Source organism: Mercenaria mercenaria, chromosome 19 (genome assembly GCF_021730395.1).
Source record: "Mercenaria mercenaria strain notata chromosome 19, MADL_Memer_1, whole genome shotgun sequence".
Classification (NCBI taxonomy): Eukaryota; Metazoa; Mollusca; class Bivalvia; order Venerida; family Veneridae; genus Mercenaria; species Mercenaria mercenaria.
In genome coordinates this window covers 28,627,606-28,645,480 of record NC_069379.1, presented here as the reverse complement: position 1 = coordinate 28,645,480, position 17,875 = coordinate 28,627,606, and the positions used below count along the sequence as shown (strand labels likewise).

General features: G+C 35.4%; 3 protein-coding genes across 5 annotated transcripts in view; 2 read left to right on the top strand and 1 right to left on the bottom strand.

The window, feature by feature from the left end:
* The window catches only part of LOC123542929 (U4/U6 small nuclear ribonucleoprotein Prp3-like), a 76,193-nt gene that overhangs the window by 57,998 nt on the left and 320 nt on the right, over positions 1–17,875 (bottom strand). For 2 of the 3 annotated variants that reach the window (XM_053531137.1, XM_053531139.1), the window contains exon 1: positions 16,871–17,008. The gene's annotated coding sequence lies outside the window, so the exon portion shown is untranslated. Of the gene's footprint in view, positions 1–16,870; positions 17,009–17,677; positions 17,751–17,875 lie in introns of those variants that run through there. The other variant, XM_053531138.1, reaches the window with a different exon arrangement.
* LOC128551012 (transcription intermediary factor 1-alpha-like) lies at positions 956–4,438 on the top strand. The gene is made up of 2 exons (XM_053531257.1): positions 956–1,064; positions 3,643–4,438. Exon 2 carries the CDS (start codon positions 3,650–3,652, stop codon positions 4,436–4,438), a length of 789 nt encoding a protein of 262 aa, XP_053387232.1. The 5' UTR covers positions 956–1,064; positions 3,643–3,649.
* LOC123542930 (uncharacterized) lies at positions 4,689–5,629 on the top strand. Its single transcript, XM_045328981.2, has one exon. The coding sequence runs from the start codon at positions 4,691–4,693 to the stop codon at positions 5,420–5,422; it is 732 nt and encodes a 243-aa protein (XP_045184916.2). The 5' UTR covers positions 4,689–4,690; the 3' UTR covers positions 5,423–5,629.

The following is a 17,875-nucleotide window of genomic DNA, read 5'->3' as shown; positions in this document are numbered from 1 at the left end:
TTTTGACCGCATATGACCCAGTTTCGAACTTGATTTAGATATCATCAAGGTGAACATTCTGACCAACTTTCATAAAGATCCCATGAAAAATGTGACCTCTAGAGTAGTCACAAGCAAAAGTTTACGGACGGATGCACGCACGGACAACGGACACCGCACGACCACAAAAGCTCACCTTGTCACTTTGTGACTGGTGAGCTAAAAATGGACTGGTCCATCATTCAATTTGGGCAGCACCACTTATCATTCAAAAGGGTGTTCACTGAAAATTTACTGAATGAATAGCGAACAGTGCAGACCAGGGTCAGTCTGATCCTAGTCTGCACTTAAGTCGCAAACGCAGAATCAGTTGCTGCCAGCAGCTAAAGGTTAAAGAGGTCAAGAAAAAACTATTAATTTTGAACAATCTACAATAAAAGGTCTTACGAGGATGCTACAGGCCAAGTTTGGTAAAATCCAGCCATCATGAGATGTTGTTTAAAAGGTTTTTCCATTTTTAGTTCTGATGACCTGTAAAAGGATACATGCAGAACCATCTGAACAAATAGAACATTTTTAACAGTTTAAGAATGTTAGTTCAAGAACAATGCAAGAACAGTTCAGATCAAAATGTTAAACAAGTGTTCATAAACAGCTCGAGCTCAAGAAAAGTTCTTGAACTGTTGTCTTTAATAGCTATTAAAGGTCAAGAACATTTAACAAACTTTTTGTTTTTATACTTTGTCTCATTTAACATTTCTTAAATTGTGTTTGGATGGATTGATATGAGGGCAAACTCTTAAGTTTCCTCTGGTGAAACTTGAGCAGCCCCAAACCTACCCCCCCCCCCCCCCCTGATATGCAGCTAAAATCTATCAATTTGTAAGATAACAGGGTTTAACCTATTTAGATAGTGAAAAATACCTGCAAATGATACTACTTTAAACCAAACATAGACTGAGATATTGAACATTATCTTTAATACAAAGTACAACGAGTAAGTAAATAACAATACCCCGCCATATTCTTTTTGACAAATTTTGTTCTTCAAGTTTTAAAAGGAATTTCTCCAGTGGATAAAAAGGGTAAGATATTTTCACATTTGTAACTAATTACATTTCCTACATTCTTGTTATGATTTATGTCTCTGCTAAAAAAAAGTTAACGTGTCTAAATTTTTATTCAGACCAATGTTTAAATTTTGACCTTGTTTGTAACCTTGGATTTGCATCATAAATTCACAAGTCTTTTTCTTTCCAAATGCGGTTAACTTGATAATAATCAGATGGTACAAATATGAATAAAATAACAAAAAAAGTATAATTAGAATAAAGGATGTTTCACATAGTACATATCTCAATAAATACCTTAACAAAACATGACTTTATATTTACCTGTTGCCAAAAGTAAACACTGCAAACAATAATGTTCAAATATACCAAGAATAGTGATTATATCTGAGACTTTCATTCAAAGTGTAAACTTTAAACAACTAAATGCACATTTAAACATTAACATTTGCAACAACATTTAAGATTTTCTTCATTCAGGCATGTCATTAAGAGTTGTATGAGCAGTAAGTCGGGGTGGGGGTTGGGGTTTGGTGGGGGAGCCCCAACATTTTTATTTCTAAACATTCAATAAGATAAAAAGAGTCCTTATTCTTTTGGATGTCCAAAATTTTGCTGGAAAAACATTGATAAACCCATAGACCTACAAAGTTGCCCCCCCCCCCCCCCACCCCCCAATCTTCTTCCCAATTTTGAGCTGCTCCAACATTAATACAAGAGACAGTTTAAACTGCAAAACTTACTTATATCCCTATCTTTCCTTAAACAAGAAGAGTAGAAAATTTCCTAATCTAAGACTTTAGTGTTGTATGTACTTTCAAAATTTCTTATAAAGTGAATCTTCCACATCCTTGAATTATTTATGGATAAGGAAATCCCAACATACATTGAGATTTTCCTCAAAAACGAGGTTCTACCAATTTTTTGGAAATATGTCTCAAACCAAGTATGGAATTCTTTTTTCCAACACAACTTAACTGGCATGGCAGATTTATTTTCTCATCTTCTTGCAAACCAGACAGATTTTCCCATGTTTGCCAGGACTAGAAAAACTTGTCTTTACATACTGGAGTATAAGATGACCAACATGACCCAGATTCAACCTTGACCTAAAGATCATCAAGATTAACATTCCTACTAAGTTTCAGGAAGATACAGTCATAAATGTGGCCTCTAGAGTGTTAACAAGCTTTTCCTTTGATTTGACCCGGTGACCTAGTTTTTGACCCCACCTGACCCAGATTTGAACTTTCCTATAGATCATCAAGATTAACATTTTGACCAAGTTTCATTAAGATATGGTCATAAATGTGGCCTATAGAGTGTTATCTAGCTTTTCCTTTGATTTGACCTGGTGACCTAGATTTTGATCCTACATGACCCAGATTCAAACTGGACTTTGAGGTCATCATGATTAACACTCTGAACAAGTTTCATGAAGATATAGTCATGAATGTGGTCTCTACAGTGTTAACAAGCTTTTCCTTTGATTGACCTGGTGATCTAGTTTTTGACCCCAGATGACCAAATATCGAATTAGTCCAAGATTTTATTGAGGGTAAGATTCTGACCAAGTATCATTAAGGTTGGGTCAAAATTGTGACCTCTAGAGTGTTAACAAGCTTTTCTTTTGACTTGACCTGGTGACCTCGTTTTTGATCCCAGATGACCCAGTATCAAAATCATGCAAGATTTTATGGAGGGTAACATTCTGACCAAGTTTCATAAAGATTAGGTCAAAATTGTAACCTCTAGAGTGTTAACAAGCTTTTCCTCCAATTTGACCTCCAGAGTGTTAACAAGCTTTTCCTTTGATTTGACCTGGTGACCTAATTTTTGACCCCAGATGACCCAATATCGAACTTGTCCAAGATTTTATTGGGGGTAACATTCTGACCACCAAGTTTCATTAAGATTGGGTCAAAATTGTGACCTCTAGAGTGTTAACAAGCTTTTCCTTTGACTTGACCCGGTGACCTAGTTTTTGACCCCAGATGACCCAAATTTCAAAATCGTCCAAGATTTTATTGAGGGTAACATTCTGACCAAGTTTCATTAAGATTAGGTCAAAATTGTGACCTCTAGAGTGTTAACAGTCAAATTGTTGACGACGAGACGGACGACGACAGACACAGGGTGATCACAAAAGCTCACCTTGAGCACTCTGTGCTCAGGTGAGCTAAAAAGAAACATTGATGACATAAAATGGAAATGGCTGATTTTCTTCATATCACAACTATCTGAATGCGCTTAAGCATTAATAAAGTCAAATAATGAAATCAAACTAGTCTCACACCAGTCACAAACGTCTTTATTTTTGTCGGAATACAATATAACCCTGCCTCATAGGTGAGAAAAATATATTCTCCATTCCACGGCCATGATTTCAAGCTGGAAGTGACCATGTTACTTTAACTGTCAGTGTGTTGATCAGCATGGCATAAGCACCAACAAAAAATGACTCTATAAATTTCTTGAAGCATTAAATATCTGAACAGTATTAGAAAATCAATCAGTATAAAAAGATAAAAGTTCATTTACATGTATCTTTCAAATTGATGTTTCAAAAGGTAGTCTTCCATGTATATTTCAGGTTTAAAATGGCAGTATCTGGCAGAAAGGCACTGCAGAAGTTTGCTTCATCTATGTCTAGAGGTTCTGGTGAGGACTATGAAATTTTCTGTCAGCCATGCGACAGGGATGATATCAGACTTCCTGCCTTCGGTTTCTGTGTAGATTGTCAAGAACACTTGTGTGAATCTTGTTTTAACCACCACAAAAGAGCTAAACCTTTAAGGCACCACACCCTCCTTGATAAGCACAACATGCCACAAAGTCTACAAGTTTCTTCACAACCAGATCCCCATGCTTTGCCTGGTGATCTTACAAAACCATGCTCTACACACAAGAAGGAAATTATCAAGTTCTACTGCCATTCCCATAATGCACTTCTCTGTAGTGTATGTGTAACCCTAAAGCACCAAAGCACTGCCTGTCGTGTGGACTACATACCTGATATATCTGGCAATATTGTCAACAACAAGAAGTACAGAAAGATCATTAAAGAGATAGACACCATGATTGGAATATTTCAAGATACAGCTGGAGACCTTAAGAAAATGACAGAAAAATCTAATGCTTCTTTGACGAAAGTTCTTGCAGAAATTAAAAAGTTCAGGAAAGAGATCAACCAAAGGCTGGATGCTATGGAAAATGAAGTTGAAAATGCAGCTAGCTCTCTGAAAAAAGACAATGACCAAAGACTTAAGACCACGCAAGCAACATGTGATGATGTTATAAAAGACCTTCAAGAATCATCAGACTCCATCAAACAACTTAACACATCAAACAAAGAAGACACACTGTTCATGGAAATTGAAAACTGCTGAGCAGCTAATTAAAGAGAATGAGAACAAGATCTCACAGCTAACAACTCATCAAGATGTGAAAGAATATCACTTTCAAGCCAAATCGGATATATCTACCTGCTTGAAAATGAGAAATCCTTGGAAACATTAACTACAAAACCATTAAAACCACCAGTAAATGTCTCAGTCAAGATAAAAATCAAACAGTTTTCACACCAAGGAGAATTTACTGTGAGAACATCACAAGATGAGAAGAGTGCTGAGATCACAGGGATGATTCTTCTTACATCTGACATACTTATTGCTGCAGATCATGACAACAATTCAATCAAAATGATCGAAATCAACAGCTTCTCCATCATTGATCAACTAAAACTAGACATGAAACCCTGGGATGTCACAACAGTCTCAAATGACAAACTAGCAGTCACACAACCATATCGAAATGAAATTCAGTTTGTATCATTTACATCAAACAGACTAAAAAGAAAAAACACTATAAAAGTTGAGGGAGAGTGCTATGGTATATATTGTTACAAAGGACAACTCATAGTGTTATTTAAGTCACCCGTAAAACTCCAAATCATTGATCTGAAAGGCAAAGTACTAAAATCAGTCACTAAGAATACAAATAGAGAAGATATTTTCAGTGATCCAAACTATGTTACAGCCAACAGCAGCTCTATCTATGTATCTGACAGTGGAAAGTATGCTGTTATACAGTTAAACTGGCAAGGTGAAGTGACAGGTACTTATAGTGTATTAGGTGCTCCTACAGGTCTTGCTATGTTAGCAGATGGATCATTTTTTCTGAGTGATTTTCAAGATGGAATCTGTAACATACAAAATATATCTAGTGACTGTACTAGAGGAGAAGTTGTGTTGAAGGATTTGAAGAAACCCTTTGCCATCTGCTGGTGTGAGACCAACAAAACCTTGTATATCAGCAGCTGTGCACTTGATGCATCAGCAGCCAACTTTGTTCAGGTTTACAAGCTGCCATGAACACTTCAGCAGGAAAAATATGCCCCTTTGCTAACATTCCACAAAGTATATCTAAATAATGATCAGTGCTTTTGTAAAACCACCAATGCCACCGTCTGTACAGTGCTAATAAAGCCTTTTAAAAAGACCAGTAATATAATGCTGACATAAATCTTCTTCATTACATTATTTTTAATAGTTCTAGAAATAAAACATTTTATACACAAATTATGCCTTAGAATTTATTCAAGACTGACATCGTGACATCTATACGACAAAGTGGCTGGTGTTCAGCCTTCAGCAAATATTCTTGATTCCTGAACCCTTCAGTTTTGTGCTTGGAACTAATGTGGGTTAATTGATAAGGTTTCTGGTAAAAATATAATTATACAAGATTTTAACTAAAGCTATGAACTTGTGCTGTAATTCATAACTTAGGTCATGTGACTGTATGTGACCAGCGCCAGTGACTGCCCCTCCCTCACATTTTCCAAACTCACACCCACGATTATCTCCCCTACAGCTACATTAATCACTGCTGTCATTAATTCCAAATGATCATGAAAATTACATAATTCATATATTACTTTCTTTTTTTCAGTTTCATATTTTCGTTTCATCATCCACTTAAGCAGTAAATCTCTTCACATATTCAAAACAATTTCATTATGTTGTTAAAGATATTGTGCAAGTTTGTATCAAATCAAACCATAAATGACTTCTCTATAATTGGCTGCAAAAGCAAAAATAGCAAATTTTGGCCCTTTAATGGGCCATAAATCTGGAAACCATGATGGGATCTGGCCAGTTTTCTATGGGAATCGAGGTATCACGCCAATACAAGTTGTGTGTAAGTTTTATTAGAAGTCAATTGCAAAATGTGGTCTCTATCATGTTCACAATCCAAAAATAGCAAATTTTGGCCCTTCAAGGGGCCATAACTCTGGAACCCTTTGATGGGATCTGGCCAGCTTTTGAAAGTAACTTAGATATTATGCCAATACAAGTTGTTGTGTGCAAGTTTGATAAAAATCAATCACAAAATTTATGTGGTCTCTATCGTGTTCACAAGCCCAAAACAGCAACGTTTGGCCCTTTAAGAGGCCATATCTCTAGAACTCATGACGGGATCTGGCCAGTTTTCGAAAGGAGCTGAGACATTATGCAAATTCAAGTTATGTGCAAGTTTGATTAAAATCAATTGCAAAATGTGGTCTCTATGGTGTTCATAAGAAATTGTTGACAGATGTGTTGCATTGATTGTCGTGTGTCGCCCTCAATTAATTACCTCGCCATGCAACAATTCGGCAACAGTGTTGATGCTTGTTGTCGTGTGTCACATTGAATGTCACGACATTTTCATAATATAATGTCGAGTGTCGTTGTACATTGTCATGTGTCGCGTTGAATGTTTTGTGTCACGTTCTAAGTGTGACACACGAACCCTCAATGCAACACATGACATTCAATGCGACACGACACATGACATTCAACGTGACACACGACATAACACTCGGCAATGAACAATGACACTCTATTTTTACTGCATTTTTTTCTTCCAAAACCTAGCGGGACAATGAGACATTCAAATGTTAAAATGTCATGTGTCATTGTACATTGTCATCCGTCGCATTACAATGTCATGCGTAGTATCGTGTGTCGTGTTGCCTGTCACGACATTCAATGTGGAACTAACCGGATTCCGTAAAGAATTCCTGTTCTGGGGAGTAAAATTTGTTTTTCACACCACTCGCTCTGCAGGACTAGTAGCCTGTAAAATCTACTTGTTCTTAGTGAGTAGTCACTTGCTCTAATAAAACTGTAACTATCTTAATGACATTTTTAATGCTGTCACTTTTATAAACGAAGTTATATGTACAACAAACAAATTTCAAATATAACACACAGTAGACAAATAATATTCTCTTGTAAACTAAATTTCCATTTTAATTTATCATATTCATTCTGCTTAAATTTTCTTTATACAGCAGATATTTTTATTTTTCTTTCACTGTATTTTTGTCATCTCCACCACCTGGTCGCTCTCCAAATAAACTAGGGATTTTGGTTTGCCATGCTTTGACAAAGTAAGGGAAAATAAACTGTGACGATAATAACATTAACTTGGATAAATAAGTTTATCCTGACTGGCTTACAGTACATGGTTTTCTTGTAATAATTGCATTGATAATAATAATAATCACAGTCTAGCGCGCAATCATTATCAGTAAGCGATTGAATTTTAAAGCGTCTACCAGGTTTGTTATCATTTTCATCGATGTTATTCAAAACATTTTTGCTCAGTTTTGGTTGTTATGACGCAAAATGCACTCGCCCAATCGGCCGAGTATACAGCGAGGTCTGCTCTTCCTATCCAGACTTTTACTCACCGATGCGAGCAGGCGAGTGGAATTTTACATCTCTGACTCTTTTCATCCTAAATCACTCCAAAAAGAAAAATATGTATAGATGTATATATCATTTAAAAGATGCTCATGTTCCAACATATATTTTTCATCTTGGACAGATTTAGGATAAAAACAGGTTTTTATCTGTCTAGTCATATTTTTTTCATCTTAGGACCATTGAATACCCGTGCCTGTGGTCAACGACTGTGGTGAAACATTGTTATATTTTGTCTAGCCATCTGATAATCAGACTTACGTGCAAGTGAAACTTTAACACTCTGACATGTCAAACATTAATCTATTCCTAAAGTGAAAACTAGTTTTAGAGAATTACAACATTTTTTTTGCAAACAATTTGACCTACTGATTCCCAAAACGATAGCCTATGTGTTAGTTATTGAATAGCCTGGCTCCCTGGCTGCAGTGTTATTTTTATATAAATACTGGAAACATTTTATAAGAAAATTTTACGCCTCTAAAATAGCACAATTTTATTTGATGGCTGAACCATACCTATGTTCGGAGCCAGGGGCAATAAAAAATCTCAATGTAGAAACAACCTTCTGGAGATACTTCTCTCTTAATGAAGAAAACTGATTATGTACATAAGAAAAAACATAGGGACGGCAGCCAGTCTAGTTATTGACCACATTGCAGTCATTCAGTGGGTTTGACTACTTTCGGTCAAAGTTGTGCTGAGGTCATGAGGTTCAGCATCATGTTGTGCCAGCTTCTGAAAATTATAAAATAAAAGAAACTTCACAAACAAAAGGTCAATACTTTTGGGGTTGGAGACAAGTTTACTGTGAAGATGTAATCATCCAGGTGTGAAGCTCAGAGCTGTGGAGGTATGGAAGGGGTATACCCCTAAAGTAACAGTGGGAAGGGGATTTCCCACACAGATATTTCTTTTTAAATACAGGTATTATAAATGGTGACCTCTGGTGTACTTCTGGAACATGTCTTAGTCAGTTCAAGTCGCTGTGAGCACTATATACTGTGATTTTAAAACATTACTAAATACTGAATGGTAACTGCATCTTGATATACCTTTAAAATATAAAATTACTTATTCAAAAATTAGATGTTCAAGCCATAAGTTTAGAACTGAAATAGGTGAATATCCCTCGAGATGCAAGGCTCTGTCAGAATTGTGTAGAAAACGATCATACGAATTTAATTTGTGGAATGTGAATTTTGTATGTGTGCATGTTGTTTTTTTTGCAACGTCCACATGATTTGTTGCAATTCGTAATCAACATCTATACAACTGGTATACATTGGGTACTACGGTAAACAACTTTTATGAATTGTTTTATGAATTGTTAAAAAGTGACAATTCTGAAAATAAATTAAGAGAATAGCTCATTAGCTGTGTTTGTTCAACATTTTGGCACTCATTTACTTATAATATAGATGTGAATGATAAAAGGGAGAATACTCACTTTGTTCCAGTAATGTATCAGGGATTTAAACCAAAAGAGTTGTCTTTCTTTAAAATGCTGGGTACACATTTTTGTATGTATGTGTATTTAGGGCAGGTGGCCTTTAATTGCAAAATAAAATTGTTCAGTTGAGTTGAGTTGTAAATTTTGAGCAACCAAGTAGAACTATCATTAAACTCATTAGGGCATAAACATTGTTTTGGTTCTACAAAGACAAAACTGGAAAAAAAATTATGTGCATATCAGATCTAGTTTGAAAAAAGCCTCTATTCCTAATTCTGTTACTGCACAAAAACAGCTTTGTAGCTCATATTGTCTGTTCACTCTGTTGATTACATGTACTTTACTTTTACCTTTGGCTTTTAACTTTGTCGAATTAATCAGGTTTTTTTTTTAACAAGAGACTTGTGATTAGGGGGAAAAACAGCTAAGTGTGAACTAAATGTGATTTAGTTCAATTTTGTGATTTTTAGTCCAACTATTCAGACATGAAAAGTGCTGTCATTTGACATTCAATATTCTAACATTTTACATTTTTACTACCAAAGCTTTTTTGAGGTTGGAACGGATGCTATCAAAGCAGTGTAACACATATTTGATTTACCAGACATTTTAAGTTCTTAAACTTTGTACCTAGATGTAAAGTCTGCAAGACTTCATTTCTCTTACACCAAATTTTAACATTTGCCAAGCCATGGGCTACCTTGTTCCGAAATTGAAAGTACATGACTGTACCAATTAAATATGATCTGCAGTAGCTAAAAATTATTTCCAGCTAAATACATTCATTTTTGTTATGATCTGACTTCTTAATCGATGTGAACGTTTCAGTCATGCCCTTAAAGCTACTGATCAAAATTTACATCTGTAGCCAATTTTATGTTATACCTACAATGTAGTTAAGGATGATGTAAAGTGTTTGAAACCACACCTTCAGTAAATTTTCATTTTGGAAGTTATAACTGACTATCCGCGCAGTCTGATCAGGATCCATGCTGTTCGCTTTCAAAGCATATTGCACTTAGAGAAACTGTTAGCAAACAGCATGGATCCTGACCAGACTGGTCGCAAAGCCACTATGTTGGTTTTCTCACGGCATGGCTCATATATGGCATTGTTCAGAAGAAGTAGAAAATACTTTCTTCAAAGATCATCACCTTGTTCAGTAATATTTATTTTGTCTTACAACTCGTGGAGTTTTTGTCCAAAGTCTATTTTGTAGAAAATATCAAACTATTTTTCAAACAATTTTTTATACCTCTTTTTTGTTGTGTGCATAAATATATTGGTACTACAGGAAATGAAAAATAGTTTACTTTTATATTTTTTTTGGAAAAATTGCAATTTTTTTGTCATTTTGACAGCTCTACCTTCACTTTTTTTTCTTCAAATTTTGTAGTTATTTTGAGTATTTGTAGTATATGGTTTGTAATACTTTCAAGTCCCGGAGTACCTGGAGAAATATGTTAGATACACAATTATACTAATAATAAAAGTAAAGATAAAATACTACCGAAAAAGAAGCTTGTTATCTACTAAACAATAGCATGTGGACAGCCAAAGTATGTGAGTTATAGCACTAAACGTGTCATGAACTTATTCAATAGTGAATAACCTGTAGGCCATACCAAATTGATTAATAGTTCTTCGGAAAATTTTCAAAAAAAATAGGAGCGAGCGAGCGAAATTTTTTTTTTTTTTTTCTCAATTTTGATTTTTTCAGAGGCGGGTAGATTTTACATGGAGCGAGCGGGTAATTTTTTTTTTTTCTCAATTTTGATTTTTTCAGAGGCGGGTAGATTTTACATGGAGCAAGCGGGTAATTTTTTTTTTTTCCCAGCTTGGACCCTAAAAAGAGGCATAACCAGTTATGATTATACATGAAGTTAACATTTCTTTAAGAATAACACAGAAATCAAACATTTACAGTGTGACTAACACAGTAGATAGCTTTTCTATATGTTTTAAAGACTACATGAATGGTTTTGCAAATAAATTCTTGCCAAAACTCACTGAATCAGTTTGTTTTTATTTTGTATTTATAATTACTAAGGGATGAGTGTCTTATTTTTAATTTTGATTCATTCTTCTACATTAATCTGAAGGCGTGCCCATTTATCGGCAGAGGATGGTGAGGAATATTTAAAACAAAACGGGCACCCAAGCGGAATAACATATCTTCTGAAACCCATTTAGATGGCTTCGACACATGAGCAACTTTGTGCCCCTAGTGAATCTCCAAACGGTAGAGGTGAGGGGAAAGTAATAAATCACTTGACCAATGAGACCAAACGGAGTTGGGCACACAAATACTTCAACATTGCTCGAATCCCATTGGAGTAATTTCTTAACAGATCAGGATAGCTTAAGTTTTTGTGGTAGAGGTTCATTTCAGTCAAAAATGATAACAGACGGACAAAAAATGATCCCAATATGGCCACTCTTAAAAGTGTTATTTGTTGTGCTTTGATTGACCAAGAAATTTTGAGTTGGGAAGGTCTGTTTTTTCAGTTTCTTTCTTTCAATCAATTCACAGCCAATTAATATACAAACAGGGAAAATTGGGGTTACAATACGACAGAAATTATCTTTATATCTACACTACTTATTTGAAAAGCTAAACATTTTTTTAAATTGAATATATGTATTTTGACAGAATATCTGACTGCCGTACTAAAGAAGTTACGTTCAAATCAAAATGATTTGGGCCCGAGACAATTAAATTTAATGTGATGGATCAGTCAGGATCTGTGAACAAACTTTTTTTTAAAAGAAAACACTTTGCTTTGGCTCTAGATCTAACATATTGAACTAAACAACTGATAACAAATAGTTTGAAAAGTTTATCTGAACAATATTTCTATGTTTAATCCAAATATTTTTAATTGAATCCCCGTGCACGTCTTACAAGTCGGGCTCTGTTCTTTTCATTGTATTCTGTATTGAACAATCATAGAACGTGCCTACTTCATCACCTACCGGCACATCGAAGGCCAAGTGTGGCATTAGCACAGACACTCCAGATTTAAAACAAATGATGAACATCATCATAATTCCTGACTTTTTGAGTTTGAGTCATCAGCTACATGTATTACGAACGCATGAATTCCGATCAATATCACTTTGACGCATTAAAACAGTGATATAACCTGTTTTGTCGTTATCATTCCGGACCGCGTAATAAAAAAAATAAATTTTTTTCGGAGATTTTTACGTCCGTGCGGGTGTATTTTTTTTTCTTTTTCTCGGGAATGAAATCATTGATGCGGTAGTTCCGACGAACGACAAATCAATTTGGTATGGCCGTATTGAAGGTTTTAGCCTTACTCATTTGGCTTTTAAAAATATCGGGATGACAGGGGTTTTTTTCGGCCATTTTTATAGCTGTTTTTCGGTTAATTCCCAATGCCAAAAAGTGTTTTTTTCCCAAAATGAGTGCAAAAAATCCCAATCTATATCCTGAAAATAAATCATCAAAATTGCACAAACATTGACCAAACTAGAGCTATCACTAAAGGTGATGAATGTACCCCCCGCATGCACTGACACAGTACATTGCAATTTGATGCACACAAGATTGCACAGTTATGTGGACTGTATGTATACAGTATAGTAACAAAAAACAAATTCCCATAACTATGCAGAATACATGTATTTATCTAAAAGAACTTAACATGCACCATGCACAACTAGGGTTGGTACTGATCACTTGTGTGAAGCTTTATTAAATTGTGTGCAAGGCTTCGGAAGATTAGGGGCGCACAAGATTGCATATGCAGACTGTATGTACATAGAATGTTAAGAAGAAACAAAGTCCCATAACTCTGCAATTTTTGTCGCCGAAAGAACCTAACATGCCTCATGCGCAACTACTGCTGTTACTGATCACTTTTGTGAAGTTTCATTAAATTGTGTCAAGGGGATGAGGAGAGATGGTGCGCACAAGATAGTGTCTATGTATATAGTATAGTAACAAAAAACAAAGTCCCATAACTCTGCAATTTTTTTTTCTGAAAGAACCTAACATGTCCCATGCACAACTACTGTTGTTACTGATCACTTGTGTGAAGTTTCATTAAATTGTGTCAAGGGGATGAGGAGAGATGGTGCGCACAGGTTGTGTTTATGTATATAGTATAGTAACAAAAAACAAAGTCCCGTAACTCTGCAATTTCTTTTTCCGAAAGAACCCAGCATGTCCCATGCACAACTACTGATGTTACTGATCACTTGTGTGAAGTTTCATTAAATTGTGTCAAGGGGATGAGGAGAGATGGTGCGCACAAGACTGTGTCTATGGACGGACAGACAGACAGACAACCTGAAACCAGTATACCTCCCCTTACAACTTTGTTGTCGGGGGGTACAATTATGGACAAATTTGTAATGGAAGTATGTTAAAGAGGTTGTACAATGTGAAACAAGTGTATAAGAAAGTGCTTAAACACATCCTTACTATATCCTATGGGACTAAATATTTCCCAATTTGGAACATTTACGCGTCAAAATTCCCAATTCTGTGGGTATAGGCTATGTTCCCATAATAGCTAGAAAAAACCCTGGATGACTCATTTCATGATCTGAATCTGACATTTATAGTTGTCATCCCATTAAGCCTTTAACCTTTAGCCCGCTGGCGGCGAGTTATTCTGCCTTTGCGACCAGTGCAGACCAAGATTCGACGGCTAATCATGGTCTGCACTGTTCGCTATTCAGTTAGTAAATTTTCAGTGAACACCCCTTTAAATAATAAATGGTATTGCCCAAACTGAATGACAGACCAGTCCATTTTAGAAATTTAGCAGGTTAAGGTTTAATTACCCATATCTGCATTTTGTTGTTAGGATAACAAAGACATAAAACAAGAGGGCCAAGATGGCCCTAGGTCGCTCACCTGAGAAACACACCATAACACAACATTTTAAACAGAGTAAACATGTTTGACCTAGTGATTTCATGGAAAAAAATATTAGTAAGTATTTTCTTTGATTTGACCTAGTGACCTAGTTTTTGACCCCAGATGACCCATAATCGAACTTGACCTAGATTTCATCAAGGCTATCATTCTGACCAAATTTCATGAAGATCAATTGAAAAATACAGCCTCTATCGCATACACAAGGTTTTTCTTTGATTTGACCTAGTGACCTATTTTTTGACCCAAGATGACCCATTTTCAAATTCAGCCTAGACTTCATTAAGATTATCATTTTGACTTAATTTCAGGAAGATCAATTGAAAAATACAGCCTCTATCGCATATTCAAGCTTTTCCTTTGATTTGACCTAGTGACTAGTTTTTGACCCCAGATGACCCATATTCGAACTTGACCTAAATTTCATCAAGGCAATCATTCTGACCAAAATTCATGAAGATTAATTGAAAAATACAGCCTCTATCGCATACACAAGGTTTTTCTTTGATTTGACCTAGTGACCTAGTTTTTCACCCAAGATGACCCATTTTCAAACTCAGCCTAGATTTCATCAAGGTAATCATTCTGGCTAAAATTCATGAAGATTGATTGAAAAATACAGCCTCTATCGCATACACAAGGTTTTTCTTTGATTTGACCTTGTGACCTACTTTTTGACCCCAGATGACCTATATTTGAACTTGGCCTAGATTTCATCAAGGTAATCATTCTGACCAAAATTCATGAAGATTAATTGAAAAATACCGCCTCTATCGCATACACAAGGTTAATCTTTGATTTGACCTAGCGACCTAGTTTTTGACCCCAGTTGACCCATATTTGAACACGGCCTAGATTTCATCAAGGTTATCATTCTGACCAAAATTCATGAAGATTAATTGAAAAATACAGCCTCTATCGCATACACAAGGTTTTTCTTTGATTTGACCTAATGACCTAGTTTTTGACCCCAGATGACCCATTTTCGAACTCGGCCTAGATTTCATCAAGGTTATCATTCTGACCAAATTTCATGAAGATTAATTGAAAAAAACAGTCTCTATTGCATACACAAGGTTTTTCTTTGATTTGACCTAGTGACCTAGTTTTTGACCCCAGATGACCCATTTTTGAACTCTGCCTAGATTTCATCAAGGTAATCATTCTGACCAATTTTCATGAAGATCAGTTGAAAAATACAGCAAGCTAAATGTTGACAGATGACAGACAGACGCCGGACATTGAGCGATCACAAAAACTCACCTGAGCATTGCTCAGGTGAGCTAAAAATATAAAAAAGTAATTTATGTAGTTCTGGCTGCCATAACTTAACTGATGCTGTACTTATTTTCTGATGGTCGCGTTCATTAAGTTATGGCGAAACCCCATTTGGTTATCTATCCAGTATCAAACCACAACATCTCACACAGTCTCTCGTGAGAATCTGATGACGTCATGTAACATTTCAGAGCACGTGGTTATTTTTGAAAATCAGGATCAAAATTTTACCTACATATGAATTTAATTTAATCATAAACATAACCATTTTTGATAAAATCAATAAAAAACATATCTTTGAATGTTTAAGTCCGCAGGAAAGGTCAATTTAAATAAAGATTCTATACCGTCTATTGGTTTTCAAAATGAAGAGTACCCTGATCATGTGACAACTGCAATGGCGCACAAGATACTGCAAACAGGGGTACCAATTTGAAACTGGAGTGTATAACTTGTTGGGCATTATACCAGAATAATTATTGTATTATCAACTCCTACAGTTTTCATTCAGCTAAAATGAGAATTGGTATACATCATCAATACAAAATGGACATGTGCATTTTATCAGGATTTTCATGTCTGATTATTTTTTTCTTGAGTTGTAGCCCTTTTTGGTCTTTGATGTATGGAGAATATGTGTGACAACTTGTCATTCAGCAGCTGTTACTTCTGATGTTGTCACCTGCGGTCTATTTCACTATTCTTACGGGAGAGCCGTAGGAATAGCCTGTGAGGCTATTCTTACGGGACCGTAGGAATAGCCACTTCCTTGTTATTTTACACCAGATCAAAAGAAAAATGGATTAGAAATATTTTAAAGTAAAAGGTGAGTCCATTGCATTTCATTTGATGAAATTATAGCGTGAAAGACTTCTGGCACCATTCCTGGTTAGGTTTCAGTATGGGATTCGTTTCAGCGCAGAGATCCTAACAGCATATAAACATCTATGAGCTGAATTTTTTTAGCTATAAATGTTATGTTATCTTTGTTTACTTTTAAGAGAAAATTGCATGGACTTGGACACGTGGGGCAGCAGCACAAGCGTAATTTTGAAAGCCACAGAATAAACGAGAAACCACGGAATATTGAGAATAAGGTATATGTTGATAAGCAGTGTTGGGATTGTTGGTCGAGGGAAGGTTTCAAAAAGGCGTTGCAAGAATATTAACTGTTCAGATTTGATACAAGAACAAATTGTTGAATACAGTATCAATTAAAATAAGTAAATAAAGCGATGCGACCAATTGCAAGTCTTATATAAGGGGATTGTATGATTTTCGACCACGGTGATGAATCTTGCGATCGCGGATATACATGACAAGACGAAATACGTGAAAATTTTGCAACCACAAACATTTGGGTCCACATTTAACGAACCAGTATTTGCTCATGAACTGAAATATTGAAGTAAAATTTCATTACCTGGCAAAAAAGGTGATTTATTTGCATTTAATGTAAATTTCCGACGGCTTGTTTTCGTCGAATTCTTCTTTGACAAAGTATTTCTGGTTGGTTTAAAGGTAAATGTTGATCCAATCAAATCGGTTGTTACATTCCGAAACATAAGCATTAAATAATAACTTCATGAGATTAAGTTACTTTCTTCAGGTCTGATACTACTATATTTTAGATTAGCCATTGCTATTTGGCTGAATACCACTAAATTCGACTGTTCTTTATTTCAAATAAAATCCACTTACTTTAAAACGGTTTTTCAACATTTTCTAGCATAGCAGATTTTCAAAGACTTATATTCCCATACAGAACTATATCGCTACTTTCGAAAAACAAAAAGAAAAGAGTGCGTTAGCTTTTATATAAGAAATCTACAGTTTCAAATACAACCTACAGAATTTACTCCTTTTCGCTTTTTTTTAATTTCTCTTTTCAAGACATTAAATTCTTACGCCGCCATTTTACCTAGCATGCAATAGAACCATGCCGATTTTGATAGAATGCAATGTGATACATACTGAAACGCGGTAAAGTAAAAGTAAACACGTTGTTATTGAGAAAATGCACTAGGAAAGAAAAATGGATTAGCACTATTTATATTTGGACTTCTTGTGACTAGACTTAAGGAAACTTACATTTGTTTTTATTATGATCAGCCTTTATTTTAGTTTCTCAGTTCTCAATGAATAAACTTAAAGCATGGATATTCCCTAGGGAAGTAGTCTAGATATTTTTTTCTCAAAACAATAAGTGGTAAAACTAATAAAAAATTGCCTGTATGGGTAGATATCCCGGAGGCGCAGAGCAGCACAAACACAGCCATAATATCATGCATCGCAAAGAAGGCCTGCAACAAAAAAGAGACTATAACAGAAAACATAAGCCAAAATATAACTGCTATATCCTTATATGACAATATATATCATGAGAACTTAGAAGAACAGTTTGGACTATTCACTTGAAACACTGAGT